Source organism: Tachypleus tridentatus, chromosome 4 (genome assembly GCF_004210375.1).
Source record: "Tachypleus tridentatus isolate NWPU-2018 chromosome 4, ASM421037v1, whole genome shotgun sequence".
Classification (NCBI taxonomy): Eukaryota; Metazoa; Arthropoda; class Merostomata; order Xiphosura; family Limulidae; genus Tachypleus; species Tachypleus tridentatus.
In genome coordinates, this window is record NC_134828.1 from 30,375,800 (window position 1) to 30,400,718 (window position 24,919).

The 24,919-nt window shown below is 34.6% G+C and overlaps 2 protein-coding genes across 9 annotated transcripts in view; one reads left to right on the forward strand and one right to left on the reverse strand.

Moving 5' to 3' along the window:
• Positions 1 to 467: 467 nt before the first annotated feature.
• The window catches only part of LOC143248784 (uncharacterized), a 100,770-nt gene continuing 76,318 nt past the window's right edge, over positions 468 to 24,919 (reverse strand). For 6 of the 8 annotated variants that reach the window (XM_076497509.1, XM_076497508.1, XM_076497507.1 and 3 more), the window contains one exon: positions 468 to 6,951. In XM_076497509.1, coding sequence (XP_076353624.1) covers positions 5,285 to 6,919 — 1,635 coding nt within the window. In that variant the 5' untranslated portion in view covers positions 6,920 to 6,951 and the 3' untranslated portion in view covers positions 468 to 5,284. Of the gene's footprint in view, positions 6,952 to 13,232; positions 13,456 to 24,919 lie in introns of all 8 variants that reach the window. The other 2 variants (XM_076497505.1, XM_076497502.1) reach the window with 1 other exon arrangement.
• LOC143248785 (uncharacterized) overlaps positions 19,406 to 24,919 on the forward strand; it is a 32,618-nt gene continuing 27,104 nt past the window's right edge. The window contains exon 1 of the mRNA XM_076497517.1: positions 19,406 to 19,671. The gene's annotated coding sequence lies outside the window, so the exon portion shown is untranslated. The remainder of the gene's footprint in view (positions 19,672 to 24,919) is intronic.

Consider the following 24,919-nt stretch of genomic DNA (forward strand, 5'->3'; position numbering starts at 1 on the left):
CTGTGAGCGGTAACCTTGTGTCCCACGAGCAAAATTATGTTTGGTTTGTTTTGAATTTGTCGCAAAGCTCCTCGAGAGCTATCTGCGCTAGCCGTCCCTAATTTAGCAGTGTAAGGAAAGGCAGCTAGTCATCACCACCCACCGTCAACTCTTTTACCAACGAATAATGGGATTGACTGTAACATTATAACGCCCCCACGGCTGAAAGGGGCGAGCATGGTCGGTGCGATGGGGGATTCGAACCCGCGACCCTCAGATTACGAGTCGAACGCCTTAACCCACCTGGCCATGGCGGGCCTACAAAATGTTTTATATCTGTAACTCCAGCGAGTTCAATATAACCACTACTATTACGTCAGTAATGTTTGTGTCATTATTCTGTATGTTTAATGTTGCCGTCATTTACTGGCGAAACGGTGGGGATAATATATCTAAAAAATAAAAAAAAAACAAGACAAAAACTTCCGCATGTTTTAACAATAACTTTATTTTGAAATGAAACGTATTTTTTTGAAACATTACAATATACCATGTAAACAAAGTAATTCGACTTAAAGCAGATTAACACACATCTGTGTAATAATAAACATATATTTCCAGCTCACAAATATCCAACTTTTATACAAATGTGACCTACTCTTCAAAAACTATTCTGTTTTCTCTCTATCTTTATCGAGAACAAAAATTAACTTTGTAAAGCCACGTTATTCGTAGCTACTTGTGTACGTATCTTTACTGTGGAAAAATCATCTCCAATCAACTGGTAACCGTTGCAAGTTCAACTGTGCGAACACTCACAGGGAATTCTTTGTTTGTCTTTTTCCAAACTAGAATTTAGTGTTTAAAACCACACCCTTTAGTAGAAATATTACTGAAACAATCGATCTGTGTTACCTTCGTTTACAAGGTAATTTTATATACGTTTAAAACCCAAATAACACAGACGAACTGAGTCGGTTTAAAAATTTATTATTATTATTATCCACAGTAAAATAATGTGAAACTTCTATTATTTTCCAAGATTAACCTCACTCATAGTTTATTCAAGAGATGGAGAAACAAAGATTATATGCTGAATAATATTATATTTGTAATAACTTTTTACTAATTAAATATAATTATAAAGAATAAAACATGCCAAAACATATGCGAAGTTTGCGTGTTCTTAACTATATAGAATATTTAATTATTAAATTACCCGAGCATAATTACGGGAGATAAAACCAAAGAAAGTAAATAAGTAAGTAGCACATCACATTTTAAATTAATGTTTTGTGCATAATTCATTACTGCTTCATAGCAGTTTGACATTGGCAAAAAACACCGTTTTAAACCATTTTGAATTCCGTTGTTTTGGCTGAAAGAACAGATTTGTCTCGTTTTGAAACACAAGAAACTAAACGATAACATAGCGAGTGGCGATTTTGGCGGGAAACTCTTCATAATGGACATAATTGAAATTTTATTGTATCTACATATATTTACCCCGTGATTTTCTATACAGAAACAACAATATTAAATGCTATTCGAAAGGAGAATTTGGAATCAAAGTCTAACATTTGAAAATCGTAGCTGGTTTACACAGCTTAACACACACTAGAATGAACCTTGGGCATGTCATACAACGATAGATGCGAACTGATTTTCAAGAAAATATTCATAATATTCCTCAGTTTGCCAACTTATTTATACATTTTTCATATACTGCCACCTGGTGAGGAGGTTTGTAATTTTGCTCGTGATAATAGTCGGATTAAATAACCAAAATCTTGATTATAATCAGCCATTTACTAAGTGAATTGTATATTTACTGTAATTAGTGAAATGAATAGCTAAGCAGTAGTTCTACGTCATGTTACATCACAGTTACATGAACGGTCCAAGAAAGGAGTGCAATATTCTCCCCAACCAACCACCCACCCATATTTCCATTACTGACGTTATTGAACTCGAGGTTTCACCTACCTCCACAATGCTTATTTCTGTCAGTGTTGCGTCTGACTACAAGTTGTGTTTAAATAGATAAAAAAAAAAAACTATTTCAGAGATATATAGCCCTGACCTATATACATGTACGATGATTTCAGATTATCTCTATGCGAAGACTGCCTGTATCATATTTTTGAAACGCTTGTAATGCTGTGATATTATATGTTGTTACAAAACAGGTTATTTAAGGGAAGAAATAGAAGTTCTGCCTTTGTATTTTGTGTTCATAACAGAGCTACTAAGGCCATCTAACGCCGTCCCCAGTTCTATTATTCACCATCCACGCTCTGGGAGTCTCAAGATGTGTTCCGAGAGGAGGGTGGAAGCAAGCCAAATAAAATATTTGTAGGTGAGGGAGGGGGTAGTATCGATATATGCTCCAGAACGGAAACATTAAAGTTTAGAGAGATAATTTCGATAGAGATTCTAGAAGAAAAGTATCGAGTGTTTTCTGTGTGCGTGGGTGAGTGGGGTTAATTTCGTTATAGGCTCCAGGGGCAACACATTGAAGTTGGGTGAGACGGGTTATCTCGATATTGACTCTATGGTGGATGGAGTGACTTAACTCTTCTATTCAGAATAACAGTTATAATATTAAACACTTACTGCATTTGGTCAAGAACAAGTACCGAATATCAGCTTTTTTTATCGTCGAACTCTATCATAATGGAACATTTTTACACTTCTCTTCCTGTTATAGTTGGACACTTAATTCGTGTCGAGACGTAACCTCAGAACCGGTATTTGAAAGAACAATGAAACGAGAGTATCAACCTTTGCTTACCTTGACCATTTCCAATGTTTCTGAAATTCAACTTTTATGCTAGCATTTTTATATTAAAAGAAACTGGACAAACGAGTGATTAAACGACAATTTAAACTCGTGTCTCACAATAACAACCGGTGAACAGTTGCTTTATCATAATTTATTACTTCAAAACACACTAGACATGACAAGTAATGGTCTGCAACACCGTTTGCCACTAAGAGTAATAACAACCAGCTCTGAGTTGGAAATCAATAATACAGCGGCTCAATTAGATAAATACATAAATATATAAAAGCAAAACGTGTGCTTTTAAAATTATCTGTAAAATTACTTCTGAGGAGCGACTTTTGAAGTCACGGAACCGGTAGAAAATAACAAATAACTATTACTGTAATGTTTCGTTATGTAGAAAAAACAATATATTAATTAGCTTATTGTGAAAGAGTGTTCATTGGGGCAATTTAAAAACCAAAAACGTGTTGTAGTTAAAGAAAGAAAATACAACTAAAAACGATAAATTAACAAATTCAAAAACTGTTTTGCTGTCAGTTACGAATGAGCTACACACTAAATATAAATTAGAATTCAATGTTATTATTTGATTGCTAACCTATTAACACATTAATGAGGTCTTGTTATAAACACACACACACATGTACATACTATATATATATATATATATAACTGTGAATTTACGTCAAATCAATGAAACCAATATTGACGTAGTTCAATAATTTAATCCAATAATTAAACAAAAAAATTACAAAATGACAGAAATTCGAATTATCTTCGTAAAGCATGTTACTATTATTAAAAAAATGAACTGGGAATCGATCTCAAATATCTTTAAATTTCAATAGGATGGATAAGTATCGGCTAAAAAAACAAGTAAATTGTTTTGACTGTATTCAGAAGCATGTCTTGTTGATATTTCAAAGTTGTATTTCCATCGTCGTCTGGAACTGAAGTATTGATACGTATATTGTCAAGACGAAATATAAATCTATTGGGTGAACCAAAATAATAGGTAACTAGAACTTGCACACAAAGAATATTTGTAAGCCGATCTCCATCCAGTTAAACAAACATTTAAACTCGGACGTAAATGAGGAAAGAGCTTTTAATTGAGCACAGAAATTGCCTCTAACGTAGATCCTGTACTAACTGTATACAACTAAAAATCAATCAAACAAAACTAATTGTATGTATTAGTTTTGAACTACCCAATGAAATTTATTTTCGTAATGGTATACGCTATACATAACAGTAACGAAATTACGGTTTTTTCGGTTCATATTTTAAGTCAGTTAAGGATATTTGTTTTAAAATTGTGAACGCCATTATTAATGCAAAAATTTAAATTCCCTGAAAATTAATCATGTAATTAAGTTATCCAAGTTGTGAAATTTTGTTTCTAATCATATTCAAGGTATGATAATTATATATTGTAATTTTCATACAATTATCACAAACTAGGATTGAGATCTTTGGATCGAATGAAATATAAATATCTTAAAACATCCTATTTTGAGGAAAAGGAAATGATTCATTCGGGTGAATGCATATTTATCATGCTTGGATCCAAATAAAGTTAATTTTGAACATGAAAAATTACAATTGTATAAATAACCAATTAAACTACACGTGTTGCCAAATATTTTCAAATAGACAGTTTAAGTAAAAAAAAAAAACAGCTTATCTTTATTTAATAGAAATTGTACACATGGCTTTAAGAACCACACTTATTTTGAAGAGTTGAAACAAGAATATAGAAATGTAGAGGTCGTTTCGATCTATAACTATGAAATTAAATTACAGCTTCCCTTAATCACACGACAACTGTTATCCAGTTAATTTTAAAACTTTCGATTAGAAGAATTTATTTGGAACAACTTTGTAAAATATTGAGACCTAAAAGCTCGTTCCTTAAGATGTTCCTTTCCAATACTATAGGCTGATTAATTGGTAATAAGCATTTGAATAGAAATAAGTATCATTAAAACTAAATACGTCTACAGATTTACTAACAAGCCGAAGTAATTCTATCGAAACATAGGAACCACGATTTTACCGAACAAATGCACCCTTAATCTTCTGATATATACATTTTATGTATTCTATATCCAACTATAACTTTCCACCTAATCTCACAAACAAAATTATATTTGCTCTTTACAACCACAAAATATTATAAAATTAAGATAATTACTTAGGTTTCTCTAAAATATTGTTTTGTATACAATGGTTCATTGATGGCAAATGGGTGTTTCTAATATACATGACAGGGGGAAAAAAAAGGCACTACAATGTTTGCTGAAAAACAGCCAAGACAACCAGCAGGTCAAGCTTACGACGAGCTGACTCGTATGCGAATTCATGTGCACGGGACTTCTTGGACCTTTGTATACATACTTTATAGAACGACTGTTAAAATCACAATAACTGCTGACCACCTTTATCAAATGGCGTTGCTTGATTTATACGAGTGAAACTAAGTCTTGAATTGCTTTAAGAAAACCTTCTTCCCTAGCTACGAAAAAAACCCAATTTATTTAACACCTGGGTTACTCGCTGCGTGAGTTCGTTCTTGTACCGCCAAATTGTGGTGTCACGTACGGTGTAGGCTCGAAATTCACTTTTGCACGTTTTCTTCAAACTGCCAACACAATCTTTTCTGTAATGCTGCAACTGGGCGAGTTCTGTTGGAACAGAGTATGTGGTACAGGAACCGAAGCAATTCAAGGGAAAGTGATTGTGAAGGGACACTGCCCGTTCGGTGTTATGGAAACATTTGACGTAGGAACCAGGCTTGGTGAAGTTCTTGGAGCGATACACGTGCTGTAACATGTGTAAGTAAGGCGGAATTCCCTGTTCGTGAGCTTCATGATGTAGTTCTTCTCCATCCTGAAGATCATCCAGAAAATAAACATTTCGAACATTGTAGCTGGCTCGGGTGTAGTTCTTAATTTTGAGAGCTGCCGGAACAACTTCGGCCATTAATTCCCGCCAGTTCACGTGTTTGACAGGCATGATGATCTCGTCTACGTCCAGCAACACTAAGTAATCATAGCTGTAGATATTTCGATAGAGACAGTCATTGTACGGAATAACCTCGTTTTGACGTTTGTGAGTTAGTTTGGATTTAAGATACAGATGGCGAAAGCCTGGTATATTTGGTTGGTTACCAGGTAGGGTAATAGGTGTCAACTCTACCAGTCCTCTGTTTTGGTAATAATTGAGGACTTTGGAAATATTCGGATGAATTTCTAATTCATACATGAACACTTTTTTCGCTCCGAGTATGCTCACTATTTCCAACCATTCAACTAGCCGCACACTCAAGTCCTCTTGCAAAAAATCGAGACCTTTAACACAAACTGCAAAGTCAAATTTTTTTGAAGGGCGATTATTAACGATCCTGAGATTGTTGTTTGGATTTTGGCACTTGTTCTGGACAAGAGAAACACTTGCAGGTATTCGACCTTCGGTTTCTTTTTTGGGGAGTTTACAAGAAATAATGAAGGGTTGGAGGATGCCATCTTTGTAGTTACCCCACTTTGAGTACCAAGCGTACGTATATGTTGCTTGGGCAAAAACAGGCGACTTTCCTTTATCGAACCATAACTGGCACGTCGTTGAAATAGGTTTTATTTTATCCACCATGGCTAAAATTCTGATTATTGCGGTGCTCCCTGTTCTAACTCTATTATCATAATATGCTGCGTATAAATAGAAGGTCCCGTTCGTAGTTTGAAGTCTCTGCCAATAAATATTGTTGAAATCTAAATCAAACAAACTGGGAAACTTAGCACAAGTCTTATCACCAATCGCTTTATTTCGGTTTTTAGCCCAATAAGCAAGGGGTAAATTAGATCGGTTAGAAAGAAAAAATAACAGTTCCTTCTCGCCTAGGCTGGGTGACTTATCAACCAAAGGCATCAAATCTAGAAAATTTTCGGGGATTAATGCATTTAAAGATGGCTGCGTTGGTCCTTCAGAGGGGATCTTTTGCAATAAACCCCTGTGTATGTGTGCCAAATAGGAAACAGCATTTTGAGGGTGGGCCACCCGGAATACTAAGTAGCAGATGCACAACCAGACACAGCCGAGATACACCAGACGTCGCAGGTTTCGTAATGACAAGACACGAACCATGAACATGTTGGAGTTGGATATTTTAATAAATGACGTTTCTGGAAGTAAAAGAAAACAAAATAATACAAATAAGCATACATACACGAGTAATATTCTGTAAGTTAAATAGATTTAAAGTCCTTTACTTTTAAACATAAGCATAGAAATATTTTAATTGTCTTTTAGATCTAACAATTCAATTTTTTGACTCCCTTACAGTTATCCAAAATGAAGCAAATGCCATCAAGTTGAAACGAACATTAATGAACCGTCAGGTTATGCTTCTTCACATCTTTTATTCTACACATCTTCTAATAAAATGAATGTTAATATTAAATAATTATAATCATGAAAAATATATAGAAATGTTTTTACTATGGATTTCAATGCAGTAATAAAGACAACTATGTAGGCATACATGTTACGACTTTAACGTTCCTAGCGCATATTATTTAAATATGTTACTGAAAATAAAGAATACAAAAACGAAGTTTTTTTTTTCTAATGTTAAACATTAGTCTCGTTTCCTAGATATTTTATTGTTTATTCTCAACATAAAGATCATGTTTGTATTTATTTATCACGATGTTATAACTTATTTTGTAGGTGCGCAATGGTAATTTTTAATATCAACTGTAAATCTTGTATTTTATTAGTGGTATAAAAAACAGAAATTTGGACTGTTTTTTTATTTTAAAATATTTTTTGTATGTATTTCTTGTAGATTTGTGTGGTATCAATATAATACACACTTAACGTTACTGTTTACCTAGATCTTTAAAAGTAAACAACTCGTACTGGCAGGTAAATATGCAGATTAGGATATTGCTCATATTACACGTTATCGAGCAGGTCACATAACAGTGGAAAACGTTTTGCCTTGAAGTTTGACTTGTGAGGAGGACTCACAAGCAGTAGTGACATTCGTTCTTCTGAGTCATTTAAAATAAGCCAAGAGAACAAGTGCTCAGATAAACAGTGGGAAAATATTTTTATTTTATTAATCGAATGTTCTTCCTCATTCACGGCTGGCGTAAATAAATATTTATTCATGAAAGCATGCTACTGCTACACCTAAAGAAGTAGATGCTTTCCTCAGCTATTATAAATGCAGGTTAAGTTCATTGCTTCATGCCTCTAGCACCAGGATTAGTATGTGTCGTAAAAGCTCTTAGAAACAAGTATGGATCTGTAGGCCGTGGTCGCTAGGCGCTGGCATTGCAAGTGCTTAGCCCATCGTTCGCTAATTCACTCTTTCAAAGCAAATTTTACATTTTTCTTATCCAACACTAACAAAAAGTGTGCACACTGAACTTTTCATCTCATATTCATACCACGAAGAAAGTATACTTGAACCTTATTATTGCTGGATAAAGACTGTAGGTACTCAAAACTGTCATGTTCCGAATCACTTAGAAGCAAACGTGAGCAACACAGGTATATAAAATTTTTGAAGATCTGTTATGTAGGGGGTTCATAATGTTCAAGATACATCAAAAAGTTTTAACTCTGAAGAAAATTAATGAGCATGATTATTCTATTCATAATGACAAGTTATATAAACAGAAACGAGTACAGTAGTTTTGTTTACTTCTCCACACACACTCGGCATGTGGTTTAAGGCACTCGACTCGAAATCTGAGGGTCGCAAGTTAACACTAAACATTCTCGCTCTTCCAGCCGTGGGGGCGTTATAATGTCACGGTCAATCCCATTATTCATTGGTAAAACAGTAGCCCAATAGTTGGCAGTGGGTGGTGATGACTAGCTGCCTTCCCTCTAGTCTTACACTGTTAAATTAGGGACAGCAAGCGCAGGTAGCCCTCGTGTAGCTTTGCGCGAAATTCAAAAAAAAAAAACACAAACTTGTTTTAAATGGAATGGCTACTTGAGAACGACGAATAATTCCAGCAGTTTATTTGCATGTATGTAATGCATACATGTTTTATTATTATTTTTTAAATTAATAAGCATTTAAAACAAAGTTCAAATTGATAAAATCGAGAAAATATGTTGTGCGGTTGTAATGACAACACAAGTAAAATAGTCTTTGCCGTGCTGAATTTTGCACCGTATTTGGATTTCATACCATCACTTGCACTGAATCCAACAATTGCTCTTATAGTATAAGCACTGTATTTGGACTTCATACCTTCACTGGTTCAAAATTGCAAAAATAAGCAAACAGGTCCAAGGTTTGAGACAGTGATATTTCCTCGAGCTACAAATCTCTACGTTCACTCTTCTAAATATTACAGCTTTAAGAGACGGAATTATACATTTACTGGACTTTGTAGCTGCAGGCTTTATAGATTTCTCAAGCTGTAATGATACACGCGTATGTATTAATACATAAATAAAACAGTGTCCCAATATATGTATACAAATAGTATTTTTAACATTTCTGGTATTTGTTACATTTCCCCTTCCTCCTCTTCTCTGCTAGTCATACAGTAAGTCTGGCCACGGTTTTTATGCAACTGACCAATTTCCATTTGGAATGACAGTCTGCACAGACTACAAGGTTGAAAACGCGTTAATTAACAATTATGAATTTATTATAACATATCCTTTTCCCCTTCATTTCTGATAAATAAAAATGTGGGTCTTGACACTTCTACGACTCTTCCACTATGATGACCCTAAAGTTTGGTGGACCATCGGTGCTGCATACGTTATATGATAAATATTTTCTAAATAAAATATAAAGCTACACATTTCTGCCTCACTTTCACCTAGAATCACCATCATTTTCGTTATCTTCTACTTTCACGATTCTTGCAGCTCCTTATAGTAACCTTCAAGGATGGCTACTTTCTCTATCAGCTGTATCTGTGAAATTCGCAATCATGCAGTGTTGGTTAGAATTGGATATTTACAATCAATAATAACCTGACTGCCAATCTGACGCTCGAAACTGAGCTTAGTGGAATCTTTATAAAATACGACTTAAAGAAGACAGTCACGCAGTGGAAGAAAAATAACAAGACTATACTCCTGTCAGCAGCGCCATGTCCCAGAAGGCAGGATACCTATATTATAGACAACTAATACGCAACATCAATACAGTTGCAAGTTAATAATCGCTATCGTACACATGTCACGACTGCCATATAAACGTTAAATTTCATCAACAGCCTACATACACTCATATACGTACGCATGTAGTAGATTATGAGGCTCCATATAAACTACAATCTACCTTAAAACGATTGGGTGTTATTTGCTAGGTTGTAAAAATAAAATAAAAATTACCTTACACAATGAGCAATAATGTGTTTTAAATAACACTGTCCAGGTTCTATTACAATCAAAAAGCCATTTTTACTGTGGGCTAGCGGAACAATATTAAATAATAAAGAAAAACAATTGAGCGATCCCTATTATAAATCGCTACCGTAACTGGTTCAGAATTTGACTTTTTACCATGGTGTATTATGCAACTGCTTGCTGTAGTGCTTCACAAGATAAAATAAAAAAATTAGGAACTTAAAGTCCAGCAAATAGATAGTAAAAAGTAAAAAACAAGGATGGAGATACTGTAGACATTCACTCAAACTAAAAACCCCTATTTTGACTCCATGCTGTTATTTAAAATTACATTTGGTAAAGTCAAAATAGGGATTTGTAGTTACAGCAAATAATGTCTACAATTTCTCCAGCTCGTTTTGTTGTTACAATTAATATTTACAAGTTTTAACTTCCCATTTCTTCATTTATCTTGTTTGCTGGTTTTTAATTTTTTTATGCTTAACTATGGGCAAAGGACTACTTGATATAGTAGCTAACGTTACGCATTGTATTTGTAATAAATCATACGAAGTAGCTAAATTGATACGGTTCATGATGATTTAATATAGCTATTGTCTAGCTGATTACATTAGTCAGATGTAAAATGTTAAGATGCAGTTAGAAATTGTCATAAAGATTTATTTGAGAATATTGTGAGTATATATAGTTTGTGTAACTACATTTTCTATATATAATACATGCCTAGACTAAGACAACTCCACTAACAGCGTATAAATTTTTTCCAGTAGAAATGCAGCCTTATCAAATAAAAAATACACGTTTAAAACATCGTTATAAATAAACCTTAGTGTCTTTTAAAATACGTATTCTACGAATGTGTTTAATAAAAATATTATATGTACTGATTTTTTTACTTCATACATAATTATAGAGGTTGTCTTCTTAAAGACACCGATTGTATAGTGTACAAAGCATTGAGTATTAAATGCTAGTCATCTAACGTTCATCTATTATTGGCTGGCAACTCATGTTTCATCCTGTACAAGTTTTTTTGTTTTTTTTAAAGAACACCAGATGTTTGTAAACAAAACTAACTTAAAGGGGCAATGATAATATTGTTTATAAGAAGAAAAGAATTATATTTTTTTAGGTTATGCAAAATATAGATAAAACAATTCGACTTTAAAATACCCCTAAGCACTTCCCAGTACTTTATTTAGTATTTCAAAAAAACACAGCAAAAAAACAACAACAACAAAAGTTTGGGTACAATATACCAAACCGTTATGGTCGTATGCTGGCAACAGATAAATATAATAAAAGAATTATAAACATGCCATCTGGTGCGGGTGTTGATTTTCAATTAGTTTTGTATAATTCCACGTGACCACGACAATGGTTCATGATATACTGTCGTTGGTTATGAATCCAACCGTCTGCTGTGCGTTATTTTAATACATTTCGACTACAACTACCAAAGTAGAATGACTTGTAAATATCTAAACAATATTTCACATTACACGTCACATTTCTGCTTTATAGTAAGATGAGTGATTCACTATTTTTTTAAAATTAATCTGCAATACATTTTTGACATTATTGGTTTTACAAATGGAGGAATCACAATATATTCGTGAGAAACATCCAATGACAAATTTAATTTGGTAAATATTAGTGTCAGTTGAGCCACGCTTGACCCATTCTACCCATAACTACCAGTATGATCTATGCGTAAAACTAAAATTATTCTCTATGATAACTGTCTTTTCCTGTCGTAAATTAAGTTAGTAATTTCTATGAGGACACGTATAGTAGCTGAAAACATAAACCTTCAATAAAACTTCAAGAATTCGGAATGATATAGTAGTAACTGGAAGGGCACTAAACAAAGCGCATTCTTTGGCCATGCATCATTGACCACATTCGGCTCACAAAACCTAAAATGTACCTGCTGTTATCAACGGACTCGAACCATTTTCAGCTGGACAATGAAGAATGATATTCTAAACAAGCCTATCAAGTTTCATGAAAATCCCACCATTTTTGACTGCATTCCATAGAGAAAAATAGTGTAAAAAAACTGGGATCATGTTAACAGATGGGGATTTTTTAACGACCTTGACCTTCCAAACAAATCTAATCACTTCCATGTTAAGTCGTTGTACAAATCTATATCAACTTCAGTCCAAGTCCATTCAGCCGTTTTCGAGAAGTATAGCTGATAAACATACAGATGAAACATAACATCCGACTACCTGCGGTAACCGAGGTAAGGAACAGAAACTGAAGCCTTCTGTTTTGAAAAACTAACAAAAAAACACTGAAGTGATCAAAACATTTGATTTGATATTATAGTAAACAGTCAGTAAAACCATCTTTCAAACTCTCATAAAATTTTACGAACAAAAAATCAACACTAATAACAATGAACAATGCGTGCCAACAAGACAAAAACAAAGCAAATGAACAGAAAACCATTAAACAAGCTAAAATATTGTTGAAATACGTGTTAAAAAGAGTGAAAATATTGCTACTAAACTTTAGACACTTCAAACAATGTTCTTATCTAAAATAAATTATTTTGAGAACTAAGTGTCGGTTGTTGCATATTTCCAAAATATACGTTCAGTTTATTAATAACACGCAGCTATACGCTATGGTGTAGAATACTGTTACGCAAATAAATATTTAAAACCTATTTATGTGAAACCGTGTTTTCGATGAATTATAGATTAATGTGCATAGATGGGATAATATTTAGAAATAATATTACTTTTGAGGCCACAGACGAACTAACAACCTGCAATGGTAAACTCGTACAGCAAGTTTAGAGGGCGCGATTTACAACAGGATTGTACTGGTTGGCTCCGGTTATATCCATAACGAGTAGATATTGCATACACGTCAGACTCGTATCTTTATATTCTCGGATTTTCACTTTATCTGAATATCTGCTGCCTTATTAAATTGTTCAGTTGATTAATTCCAATACACTACAAGATTACTATTGTCACTGTATACTACAAATGAACAAACAAACCACTAAGAGTATATAAAACCGTCTTAAAATATTTAATAAATTGCTTACCGCTCATTTTATTTAATACCAGGTTCCCACGGGAAGAAATGTTTAAGTTTGACTTGGATTCGTTGATTAAACAAAACCGATACTGATTTTAGACGATATGTAGCGCTGGTCTCGGATCTTGTATGTTCATTTCTTGTAAGCTCAGTAAGAACACTCACAAGAGTCGACGTAATAACTTTAAATTACTAACAGCTGAAACAGGAACGGGTTCCGTATGCGCGACCTATTAAAAACTTATATTGAAACTGACAATGTACAGCGCATGGTTGAATACATATATAAAGATACAAGAATTAATATACTATTCGAATGTATTTAAAAGCATATCTACTGCTGGTAGAACACGGTTCCATCGAGTGAGTTGCTAGTAGTACTTTGGTGATAGATTTTTAATTCAAAGCAATAAAAAGTGAATCCAGCAATCAGGTATCTTCATGTAGAGAGATACTATGAATCTAAAAACGCTTTTATAAAAGAAAAAAATATGTTTAATACATCAAAGAAAGCGAAAACATTTATTAGTGTACAAACACAATCCACAGTCTCTCGTTACAAAAGCACTCGTAAAGACATATTTGCATATTCAACAAGAATTCTCAATATTTGCGGCACCTGAAATTCTTTTAGAGTGGATTAGAGTAAGTTATTCTGCAAGATTTCTTAGTTTAGTTTTTATTAGGTACACGTTTGCGCGCCAGCGATACTAAGCGTGGGGCGCGCGTATGGACTTACCCGATTCTATTTTTTCTCATCAAAACATCTACCAGTCTACCCTTAAATTGGAATTAGTTCGGCTGAATTAGAGTAAATTAATCCGAGACCTTTGGTGTGATCAAATTCAAATAAAAAAGGTCTGACCTCCTAAATTCAAAACATATTATCTCTCCAATCTATCAAGAGGTTACGGAGTTGCAAGCTAACTGTTTATAATTCATAAACTCTGAGCTATTCTATGAGCTGCCATGCTGCAGCTAAAAAGTGTATCACTTAACAGTGGTATACTAAAAACGTCATACTGCACAAAAAAATTACCTTGCAGGTAAGAAGCAATATTCACTAATGTGTTTTACAGACGAGCCCCCAATTTCAAATAGCCTGAAACCCAGTTAAATTGTAATTTGGATTTAGAAGCTGAATATTGACATGTATCAAATTCATGGTTTTTGCCAACAAGATTGATACATAAGTTTTCCTTCTTGGTTTGGTTCGGTTTTTGAATTTCGCGCAAAGCTACTCGAGGGCTATCTGCGCAAGCGGTTCCAAATTTTGCAATGTAAGACTAGAGGGAAGGCAGCTAGTCATCACTACTCACCGCCAACTCTTGGGCTACTTTTTTACCAACGAATAGTGGGATTGATGGCCATATTATAACACCCCCACTGCTGAAAGGATGAACATATTTGGTGTGACGGGGATTCGAACCCGCGACTCTAGGAATACGAGTGCCTCAACCACCTGGCCATGGCAGACCATTTTCTTTCTTAACACAAATATATTTTAATATATAAACAGCAACACAATTTACAATAATGGTTATTACAAATAATGATTTATATACAAAAGTTGTACAAACAATACTGGATATGCTATCTGGCCCGGAACTGAACATTTTATCGACGGATAACGATGAGCCAAAGAATTTCGAGTTCATATCGGTACAGTTCACTTCACGGCTCGCTACTTCACTGAACACACGCAAGTTTTTCACAGACGAAAATATATAATGTCCCCGTTGATATACTAACGTTCGAAGTTAATTCTTTGAAGTTAAACGGTTTATAATGTTCGAAATCTGTAAACGTTCCTGGTCAGTAAAATCTGTAGTCTCCCGCTTAATAAGCGTTTATCATAGTTATAGCTTCCGAGCAAACCAACAATATAAACTGTCTCTTTGGTTACCTTTTAGAAGACTGATAAGAGTTTCTAGAAAGTTCAGTTAACAACAGTGCCGACAACCACTAGTATCACATATCCAAATAGTACATTGTTGAATCTATCACTCGGGAATCTTACACAGATTTAGGGAATAGGTGAGAATCTCGCAGTACACATTTAACAATACATATTACATGTATTTTTAAATATATATTTAACTAAGACAAATATCGATATTAAATTAAATATATACATCGGTAAGTCCGTTACAAACACTACTAGGATGATAAAACACGATGATCCAGCTAGGTTATCTATATAAAAGCCAATCTATGTTCAGAATGTTTCTGTTGTCGGTGACGTTTGATGTGCTGGTAACATTCAAAGTCATTTCGTGATTATCTCAAACGGAAGTCTAGAGTTCAAATGCAAGTCGTGTACTGATCTTTTGTAACCTATTTGCAATTATGAACTCCTGTTTATAGAATGATATTAAAATATTAGGAAAACATTCGATCACAAAGACTGGGTGGTTACAGCACTCGACTACATGCAGAAAATTAATCAAAAATGCTAAATCTAAACTTAATCCGTTTTCCTATTATAGAGTTAACATTAAGAATAACATTCATTTTGATTGGTAGAGATTTAATTGTAAAGACCAATTACAGACGATTACTCAATGGTATGTTGAGGTTGGTGTGGCTGAACAGTAAGGAGTTAAGTTCCACATTAAACTTCCTTAATTCAGTGTAGGTTATTTGCAGTTTTACACCGTGATGTTTTTACGACACATTGCTCGTTTGTGTGCGTGTGTGTAGGGGGGGTGTATTTTGTTTATTTCTCATCTTGGATGAGTGTCAAAAAACATTCGACTACCATTTAGAAGTTTCAGGTTCATATACCAATGGAATCGAGGTTAAAGTATGTATTTGTTACAATAGTTACAATAAGTACTTTGAATGTTAAAAAATACGAACACAGTGATAAAGGGGTAATATCATATTAAATAGAACATCACTGACTGCATGTGTCAAAACTTACACATTATTACTGATGATTTTCACCTTACATTCCTAATTTAGCAATGTAAAACGTAGAGGGAAGGAAGCTAGTCACCACTTACCGCCAACTCCTTGGCTACCCCTTTACCAACGAATAGTGGGTTTGACCGTTAGATAACGCCCGTACGGCTGAAAGGGCGAGCATGTTTGGTGTAACGAGGATTCGATCCCGCGATTGTCAAAGAAAGATTTGAACAAAATACAACCATATACAGGTCAAGGTACTGATCTAATTCACTTGGAGTAGGAAATCGTATGTAAACAATGTTTTTCTGAGATACTACAAAACATCGTCACTAAGTTATTTTTAGAAATCGTTCACAAAACGTTTATTTAGATATAATTTGTAGAGGAAAAATAACCATTTACATTACATGACGGACATTCAGTTAGTCCTAGTATATAATAATGATCCGATTCTAGTTGGTTTTGTTTGTTTGTTTGTTTGTTTTTTGAATTTCGCACAAAGCTACTCGAGGGATATCTGTGCTAGTCGTCCCTAATTTAGCAGTGTAAGACTAGAGGGAAGGCAGCTAGTCATCACCACCCACCGCCAACTCTTAGGCTACTCTTTTACCAACGAATAATGGGATTGACCGTTATATTATAACGCCCCCACGGCTGGGAGGGCGAGCATGTTTGGCGCGACCGGGATGCGAACCCGCGACCCTCAGATTACGAGTCGCACGCCTTAACACGCTTGGCCATGCTGGGCCGATTCTAGTTGGATTCAAGAACTATTTGCTTTGAATTTCGCAAATAGCCCTCAGCTGTCCTTATCTTTGAAGACAGACTGGAGAGAATGTAGTTAAATCAATACCATCCATTATCAACTCTTAGGCTACTAACGAATAGTATTAACTGAATATTATAACGTACTCACGGGTGAAAGGACGTGCATGTTAGCAGAGTGCAGGATAAGCGCCTTAACCGCCATCTGGGTTGAATAATCATGACATACATTTAAGCTGGGTGATAGTTTGACAAGATTTGATATTTGTGATGCATAATGGTTAAGCATTTAACCAAGTTAACCGCTTATAAATGTTTATAATAATAATTTATTAACTCGCGCATCAATGAAATTGTCTACCGAACTACGTGATTTCATGTTCCCATACCTATCAGATCCACGCATTTTGACCAAAATTTACGAAGTTACAACTAGCAATGAAAATTTTGTGCATTCAAAAATGTTTAAAATACTTTGTTTTCTCTATTTCTATTGAAATCGTAAACTTCCACGCTTGAGGTGCTGAAATAAAAAACAAACACCGCTGCAGTGAGAAAAACACACCAAAATTGACAAAAAATAAAGTATTTGCCTTTTGTAATGCAAGTGTATAGATCAAAGTGAACAAATTCTGGGGTAGGGGTGGGGATAAACATTCCAATTACATTTTTTTTTCTCTCTCCCTCTAAGAATCCGGTAATTTCTTAGAGCGACTGCAGCTGACAGAATTTCACCCATTGGCATTATCCGAAAGTTCACAGGGCTGTGTTCCGTTCCAGCTGGATTGTGTAACTATGACAACCTGTCAGCAAACCGATACCAACGGGTAATATTTCCTAAATGTTTTACTCGGAGTCAGGTTAAATCTCGGACTAGTACTGCAAAACACTTGTTTCAGTGCAGGGGTTTCACAGCCTTTTCCCAGCTATTAATTCTATAGTCCTCCATCTCGAACTGGCAGAAAGAAACTTGGATAGATTATGGTGGTTGAATTCAGGGTTAAGTACAGCGTGGAACGTGCTCACGGTATAGATTTGCACTTGAAAACAAACACCTGAGTACTTATGTATCATTTTTCCCTACTCTTGTAACATTGTTTTCAGTCGTGTATTGACCAAAATACTGTTAATATTGGATTTTTTTTCCTACGGTTAAACAGAATATTGTCGTGGTGTTATAAAACCACATCTAAAGTTCCCCAACTAAGGAATATATTTTCGTTAAAGCATTAGATTAATAACAAATTCACACAGTGACGACTTAATAAATACAAAATAATGGAACTTCTCTAAGGGGGGATTTAAAATTTACGATCTTGACATGTTAACGTTCTTTTCATTTATGGCAAGATTTAAAATCTGAAGGAACAGTTTTTATGGTGCAAATACATCTTGAATTCCCCCATATGTGGAAACATGTTAAAGTTGTCCATGTCAAAACTATAAAGACGGTTAAGGTAAGTTTGCCAGAATATTTTGCTGTACAAACATGTCCTTGAAAGTTACTACTTTACTAAGACATCAGTACTCTCAGAAAAGGAATAAGACGTATATTGGGGGCTTGTTGTATTCAGAGTATAAACTAACATAAAACACCTGCACTTCGCTTCGGGGTTCTAAACCCCCTCCCTCTCGTGGTTCATAGAAATCCAACGCTATCCCTTTATTAACCCTAAGTACTTTTATATCTACTCCAAGAAGGGTATGTACCAGCAAAAAACAACAACAACAAACTATTAGGGCACTCTGTTGCTTGTGAGAAGAAGGAAGGGGTCATGAACACAGTTTCAAACACGGCGCCCCCAGATTCTCAAGAAGGGGCAGTAACACAAACTAGATACCAGATTCGAGTTTGAATTACACAGAAACCCTCCTCCTAGACCCTGTCATAACAAGATGACCTTCCAGACGAGTTTTAAGTCCCCTTAACAGAAGGCTACCACATGTCTATAAGGAAACATGTGGTCTGCCAGCCAAGTTTGATTCTACTACTGCAAACTCGTAGTAGGCGTTCGGGACAAACACGAAAAGTTCACCACAAAATTTCATGTACAACATGAATTAACACGTAGAAATTCTAAATGAAATCTGGTTATTCGGTTAAATACAAGTAACTTTTGATACTTAAAGGTAATCATTACTAATCTCCCATGCATTCATTTAGTTATGGATTAACAATGAAGTCAGAGCATTATTTATCCAGGCGTGATCAACTGCGCGTGCGTAATTGCACGAGAAAAGTAAACGTAAAAGTAATTAATATTAATATATAAAAAATTTAAGTTGAAAATTAACTTTTCTGGAAGGATATTTTTAAGCTCAATAAATTCGACTGGATTATTATTATTTTGCAGTCAAATCATCTTACTTAGAGGAATGAATAATAACCTTTGTAAATAAAGTAAATACAGTTGTAACTTGAAAGAATACATTAGTGGTGAAGCTCACACGCCCTCAATCGATGTACTGAGAAAAACTTTTTGTACAACGTCTGGTGTCGTAAGCCCAATTTTGAATGTTAGTTGTTTGTTGGAGGAAGCTGGTGCTTTTATAATGCTGAATTTAGAAAGTTTATAAAAGTAGTTCTAAACTATCCAAAATGTTCGTGACTGTTAATGACTTTGCTGAAAACAAAGAAACAAGGATACATCATGAACAAGGGGATCAGTAGACCAGAGTTCAGTTTCAGTTCCTTCAGTGATCGAGAAGTTAGTGTAGTGTTAGTTATTCAGTTACTCGGTCAAATAAGCGTAAGATAAATTATGCAAGTAAATTTATTTGTAAATTGTACATTAGTCATATTGCTAATGGCAAAAACACTTCTATTAAACTGAAAGTGTTCTGTAGACAGGTCTACAACTGTGTCACTTGATTTAGCCTATCGCAAATGTTATGGAAGAAATAAAAACCAATTCCAGTTTGTCCTATTTATGTGGACTCGATTTCGACTCATTTTCAACAAATAATTTCAAAGAACCTATCCAAAGAAATAACGCAATTATGCTATTTTTCATAATACACACGTTCTCAAAGTTTACTTTGAAATAATTTTTGTTTTAGTTCTAAGCCACCGATAAAAAGTTTACTTTGAAATAATTTTTGTTTTAGTTCTAAGCCACCCGATAAAAAGTTTACTTTGAAATAATTTTGTTTTAAAAAAGTTTACTTTGAAATAATTTTTGTTTTAGTTCTAAGCCACCCGATAAAAAGTTTACTTTGAAATAATTTTTGTTTTAGTTCTAAGCCACCCGATAAAAGGTTTACTTTGAAATAATTTTTGTTTTAGTTCTAAGCCACCCGATAAAAAGTTTACTTTGAAATAATTTTTGTTTTAGTTCTAAGCCACCCGATAAAAAGTTTACTTTGAAATAATTTTTGTTTTAGTTCTAAGCCACCCGATAAAAAGTTTACTTTGAATGCCCAGAAAGATAAAATGTTCACGAAATACATAATTAGTTTCTTTTTAAGTTTTGGGAAATAATTCTAGTTCGAAACATTAGTTGTGCATTCGTTTCCATCCTTCTCAGACTGGGATTAACCAGAAAACAAAACGCACCATTCTTAAACTTTAAATTTGGAACAACATATTTCGAATTTTATGATGGAACCTACTTTTCAGACAAAAGGTAATCCTCAACAGCCGCGGCACTTGAAATTTTTAAAATTAGAGAAAACTAACCCACGAGACCTTTTTTTTTTCCTTTTTAGTAGCTATATTTTTGTGTGTCAGCAATACCAAGCGTGGGACGCGCGCATAACCTATAAATTTTATCACTTGTCAGAATCCTTACCAGCCCTCTCAAACTGAAATTATTGTAGGCAAGATTAGTGTAAATTAATCTGTGAAGCTTTGGGTGTGGTCAAATGTATCAATCGATAAGAGTTTGACCTCCCGAATCCGAAACTATAATTACATTTCAAATCGGTCAAGAGACGGAAACACGAGCTAAAAGTTTGGACGTGGAAAGAAAAAAAAACAAAAACCTCAGAACCGTCTTATCAGCCGAAATGTTGCGGCTAAAAAATACCTTGAAAGTAATGTTATGGTATTTAGGTTTTACTTTACACACCATAGCGAACTCAGAATTTTTATTTCTATTTCCCGAATACTAAATAGCGTGGAAACTACAAATGTATTCATTCAAATTATTTTGTGAATGACATTTTCTGAAACAATGCTCCTTTCTATTCTCACTAAAATTACGATCTAACAAATCGGCAAGTAACAAGTCGAATGTTGGTTGGTTGGTTGGTTGGTTGGTTGATTGATTGGTTGGTTTACGTTTAATGGCGCAATGCAACTAGGTTATCTGTGCCAAATAATAATTAAAACAAATAGAAAGATTAAGTGGACGTGACATTTTCTCGCGAAAATCCCCCCCTATTATTATAAAAATTATTCCAGAAATTCACCAAAAGCAAAAAAAAAAAAAAAAAAGGCTGCAAATTCGCGGAAGAAACAAATCCCATTTTGTTACTGATCGTGAACCAGATTTCGTGAAAAATTACGCGTGTGTATAGCTATCCCTAACTGTAAACAGTTGCTTTGTAATTAAGCACAAAGCTACACAATGAGTTATCTGCTCTGCTAACTATTGGTATCGAAATCCGGTTTCTAGCGTTGCAAGTCATCAGTCATACCGTGCCACTAGGGGGAGCAGCTGTAAACAGATCGTGAGGGAAGTCAACTAGTCAATAGTATTCATCGCCAGCCTTGGGTTGTTTATTTTCTAATCATCACTCTTGTAGTGTACCCATAGCTCTATAGAGCTGATATAAGTTTTAGTGGACGTTATCCCTCAATCTCATAATTCACGATTCAGGTACACTAACAAACCTGGATTCATAGAATATTCAAGTTAAGCACGTTTATTTCCAACAAGAACAATAATTGTATAACCTTATTTTACATTGACGCTCCCTAACAAACAAGTTTTGTCTATGATTTTGGATTTGCCATTATGTAAGGTCGACCAAACGGACATTTAAACAAGTGCATTCACTAGACACTTAAGGCTGACAGGAGTGTTTTGACATTTGCGAATGGGGTTTAATAACAATTCATCCATGTTAACCACAATCCGCCCGCTGGTATCCATCAGACTGCTGGGTAACTGAAGCCATCTAGGTAAAATGACAGAATAACATTTTAGTTCCATCTTGTGCTTGCACGTACAACGCCACAGGACGATTTCCGGTGGAAGAAACTTCCTAAAGTCCCTTGCGAGTATGCGCAATTTTTTGCATTTGTCAAGAAGTTCGTTATACAGCGAGTTCATAAACGCCCACTGCTTTTAATATTTACCTTCATACTAGATGGAAAACAAAACAAAGAAAATTAATTTGAAGACTTCTATGTCTTTTCGATAGCGACTTTGGATCCTGTATTTTCCAATGCAGGATAACTAAATTTGACAAACATTTCTGTACGAGGTACAGTGAAACGATGTAAAGAAAAATAAAAAGATTCCAAAACCAATTCAAACTAGTTCAATAAAAGTGGTGCAAATATGAAAATTGAAAACTACAACGTTCTATTCAACACAAGAAACTTAATACAATAATATCATACATATTAAAATAAAGATACACGACCCTACTCAGAAACAATTACATCACAATCACACAACTAAAAATATTTACAGGTTTGAGTTCATAATAAAGAAAACTGAAATAATTATATATTGACTATGTAAAAGCGCCAGCGTCTGCGCCCAGCAGCATACATTGCCCTCGTGCAGCAAGTTGTGTATTGCCTTGAAACCTTTGGAAGAACATCAACCCTAGAAAGTACATGTGGATTAGTACTTAGGGCGGAGTGCATTCCTCGTCCTTGAACTTCTTGAAGTTCCACTGGTGTACAGGTAGACACTATTTTTATAAATTGCAAGTGGCTTAAACCACTTTGAGTCCCAGCGTATGTCGTTGCATTGAACCTGATACAGGTTTCCGGATAACTGGGCGTTATTATGCATTCCAAACTGGTTTTCACAACACAAACATACGAGTATGCATGTTCTTTTTTTGTTCATGATTGGAAGAAAACCATTTTAGTGGAGCTCAACAAACAATAACAAAACAAAACAAGAACTACATGTAGTGCATCAAGTAACTTAAGGTTTTGGTTCGTTTCCAAAGTTTCGTGCAAAGCTACACCAAGGGGTGTTCGCGAATAATCGTTACGAACTTGGAAGTGGTAGACCATAGTCAAAATTCAGTTAATCTGTTTCGATAACTACTTTGAACAGAACATGAAAAGTCCAGAAACAGCGTTATAGACATTGAGTTACAGTTTAGATGGACAGGGTAGAATCAATACCATCCATCCTGGACTACTATAGCTTATCTGAACGAAGAGTCGAATTTAACAGATATTATAATGTACCTAAGTTCCTAACTGAGGAAACTATTTTGCCGCAACTAGTCACGAACCACGGATCCTTGCATTCAGAAATCAAGCACGCTAACCATAAGGCTACGCTCAATCCAGCTTTATAGGTCTCTCATTGGATAATTTCTTGGATGGATATCTCACAACTTATCAACGAGAACATGTTTATTTACAGCTTTAAAGGTTATACTGTAAGAAATGGCTGATCTTTGGCTGACCTGCTTGGCGTATTATTATAAATGCATCGTTTCAGATATCCACTCGACCTGGTCACAATTCAAGGCGCTAATTTCCGAGAAATAGATGTGGAAGAAGATATAAAATAGTACTAAATTCTGCCCCAGCAGGGTGTCACATGTTTACGTGGTGTGTTACAAGGCACTACTCACGTAGTTATTTCGTATGTTTATTTGATGGTAGGAGCTTCTACCCAATTCGAAGTTTCAATTATTTACGTGGTGTATGCAGGAAGCTGTAACCAAGCAACAGTTTCTCATACTTATATGGTGTTACGAGTCTGCACTGTTACGTATAATAGTTTTATTTTGGGCGATTCTCCGATTTATTATGATACGAACGTTACCATTGCTACTTAAAATAAACGGACGTTTTAATTTGAATTAGAAGCTTACTCAATATCAGTACGCATCAAATTTGTGATATTTGCCAATAAGAATGATACACAGTTTTCTTTATAACATCAATATATTTTAATATGCAAATAACAATATAATTTAAAATAATAGTTATTACAATATTTATTACAAATAATGATTTATATACAATAGTTTTACAAACTTTCAGAAAATACTGAGTCTTATCCCTGGTCTGTCACTAAATATTTTATCGATGGTTTACAGAGAGTGAAGTAATTCTACGTTGATACACAGCTATACTTCTCTTGGCGGGAATGCTAGCTGGCTCTCTTCTTGCCTGGTCTTAGAAATGTTAATATTCGAAGTTAATTCACCGAGGTTGAGCAGTTCATAATGTTCAAAATCTAGGAATGTTCCTGGTTAAATATCTCTTGTTTTCCTATTAATAAGCGTTTATCAAAATTACAGCTTCCGAGGCTTATAGTATACAGGCTTTAGCTACCTAACAATATTATTAAACTGTCTCTTCGTGTATTGCAATTTATAAACATTAAGACGAGGTTCTAGGAAGTTCAAGTGGCAATCAATTGCTAGTATTTTACATACGGCGTACATTGTTGATTCAGACGCTCGAGAATCTACAGAGAAAACAGGCGGGAACATTTAACAGTACAAGTTACACAGATTTCTAAATAAATATTTAACTAAAACATAGATAGTGAAATACATACATAGTAGTAAATCGGTTATAGTACCCAAGTAACGTTTTTATAAGATGGTGTGTAGGACGCTTTACCCAAGCACTGGTTTCATATGCTTAAAGTGGTATTATGAGGTCCAACTTAAACATTAGTTTCACACATTTACGTTGTCTGTTACGACGTTCTACACAATCGGCAGTTTCGCTAACTGAATGCATCATACGTATTAGTTGTCTCAGCAGGTCAAATAATGTGCGAGTTCATCATACATGCCTGACGAGATTAACAGGTATTTTCTCGGTGTTCGCTGTTGACAAAATAATAGTAG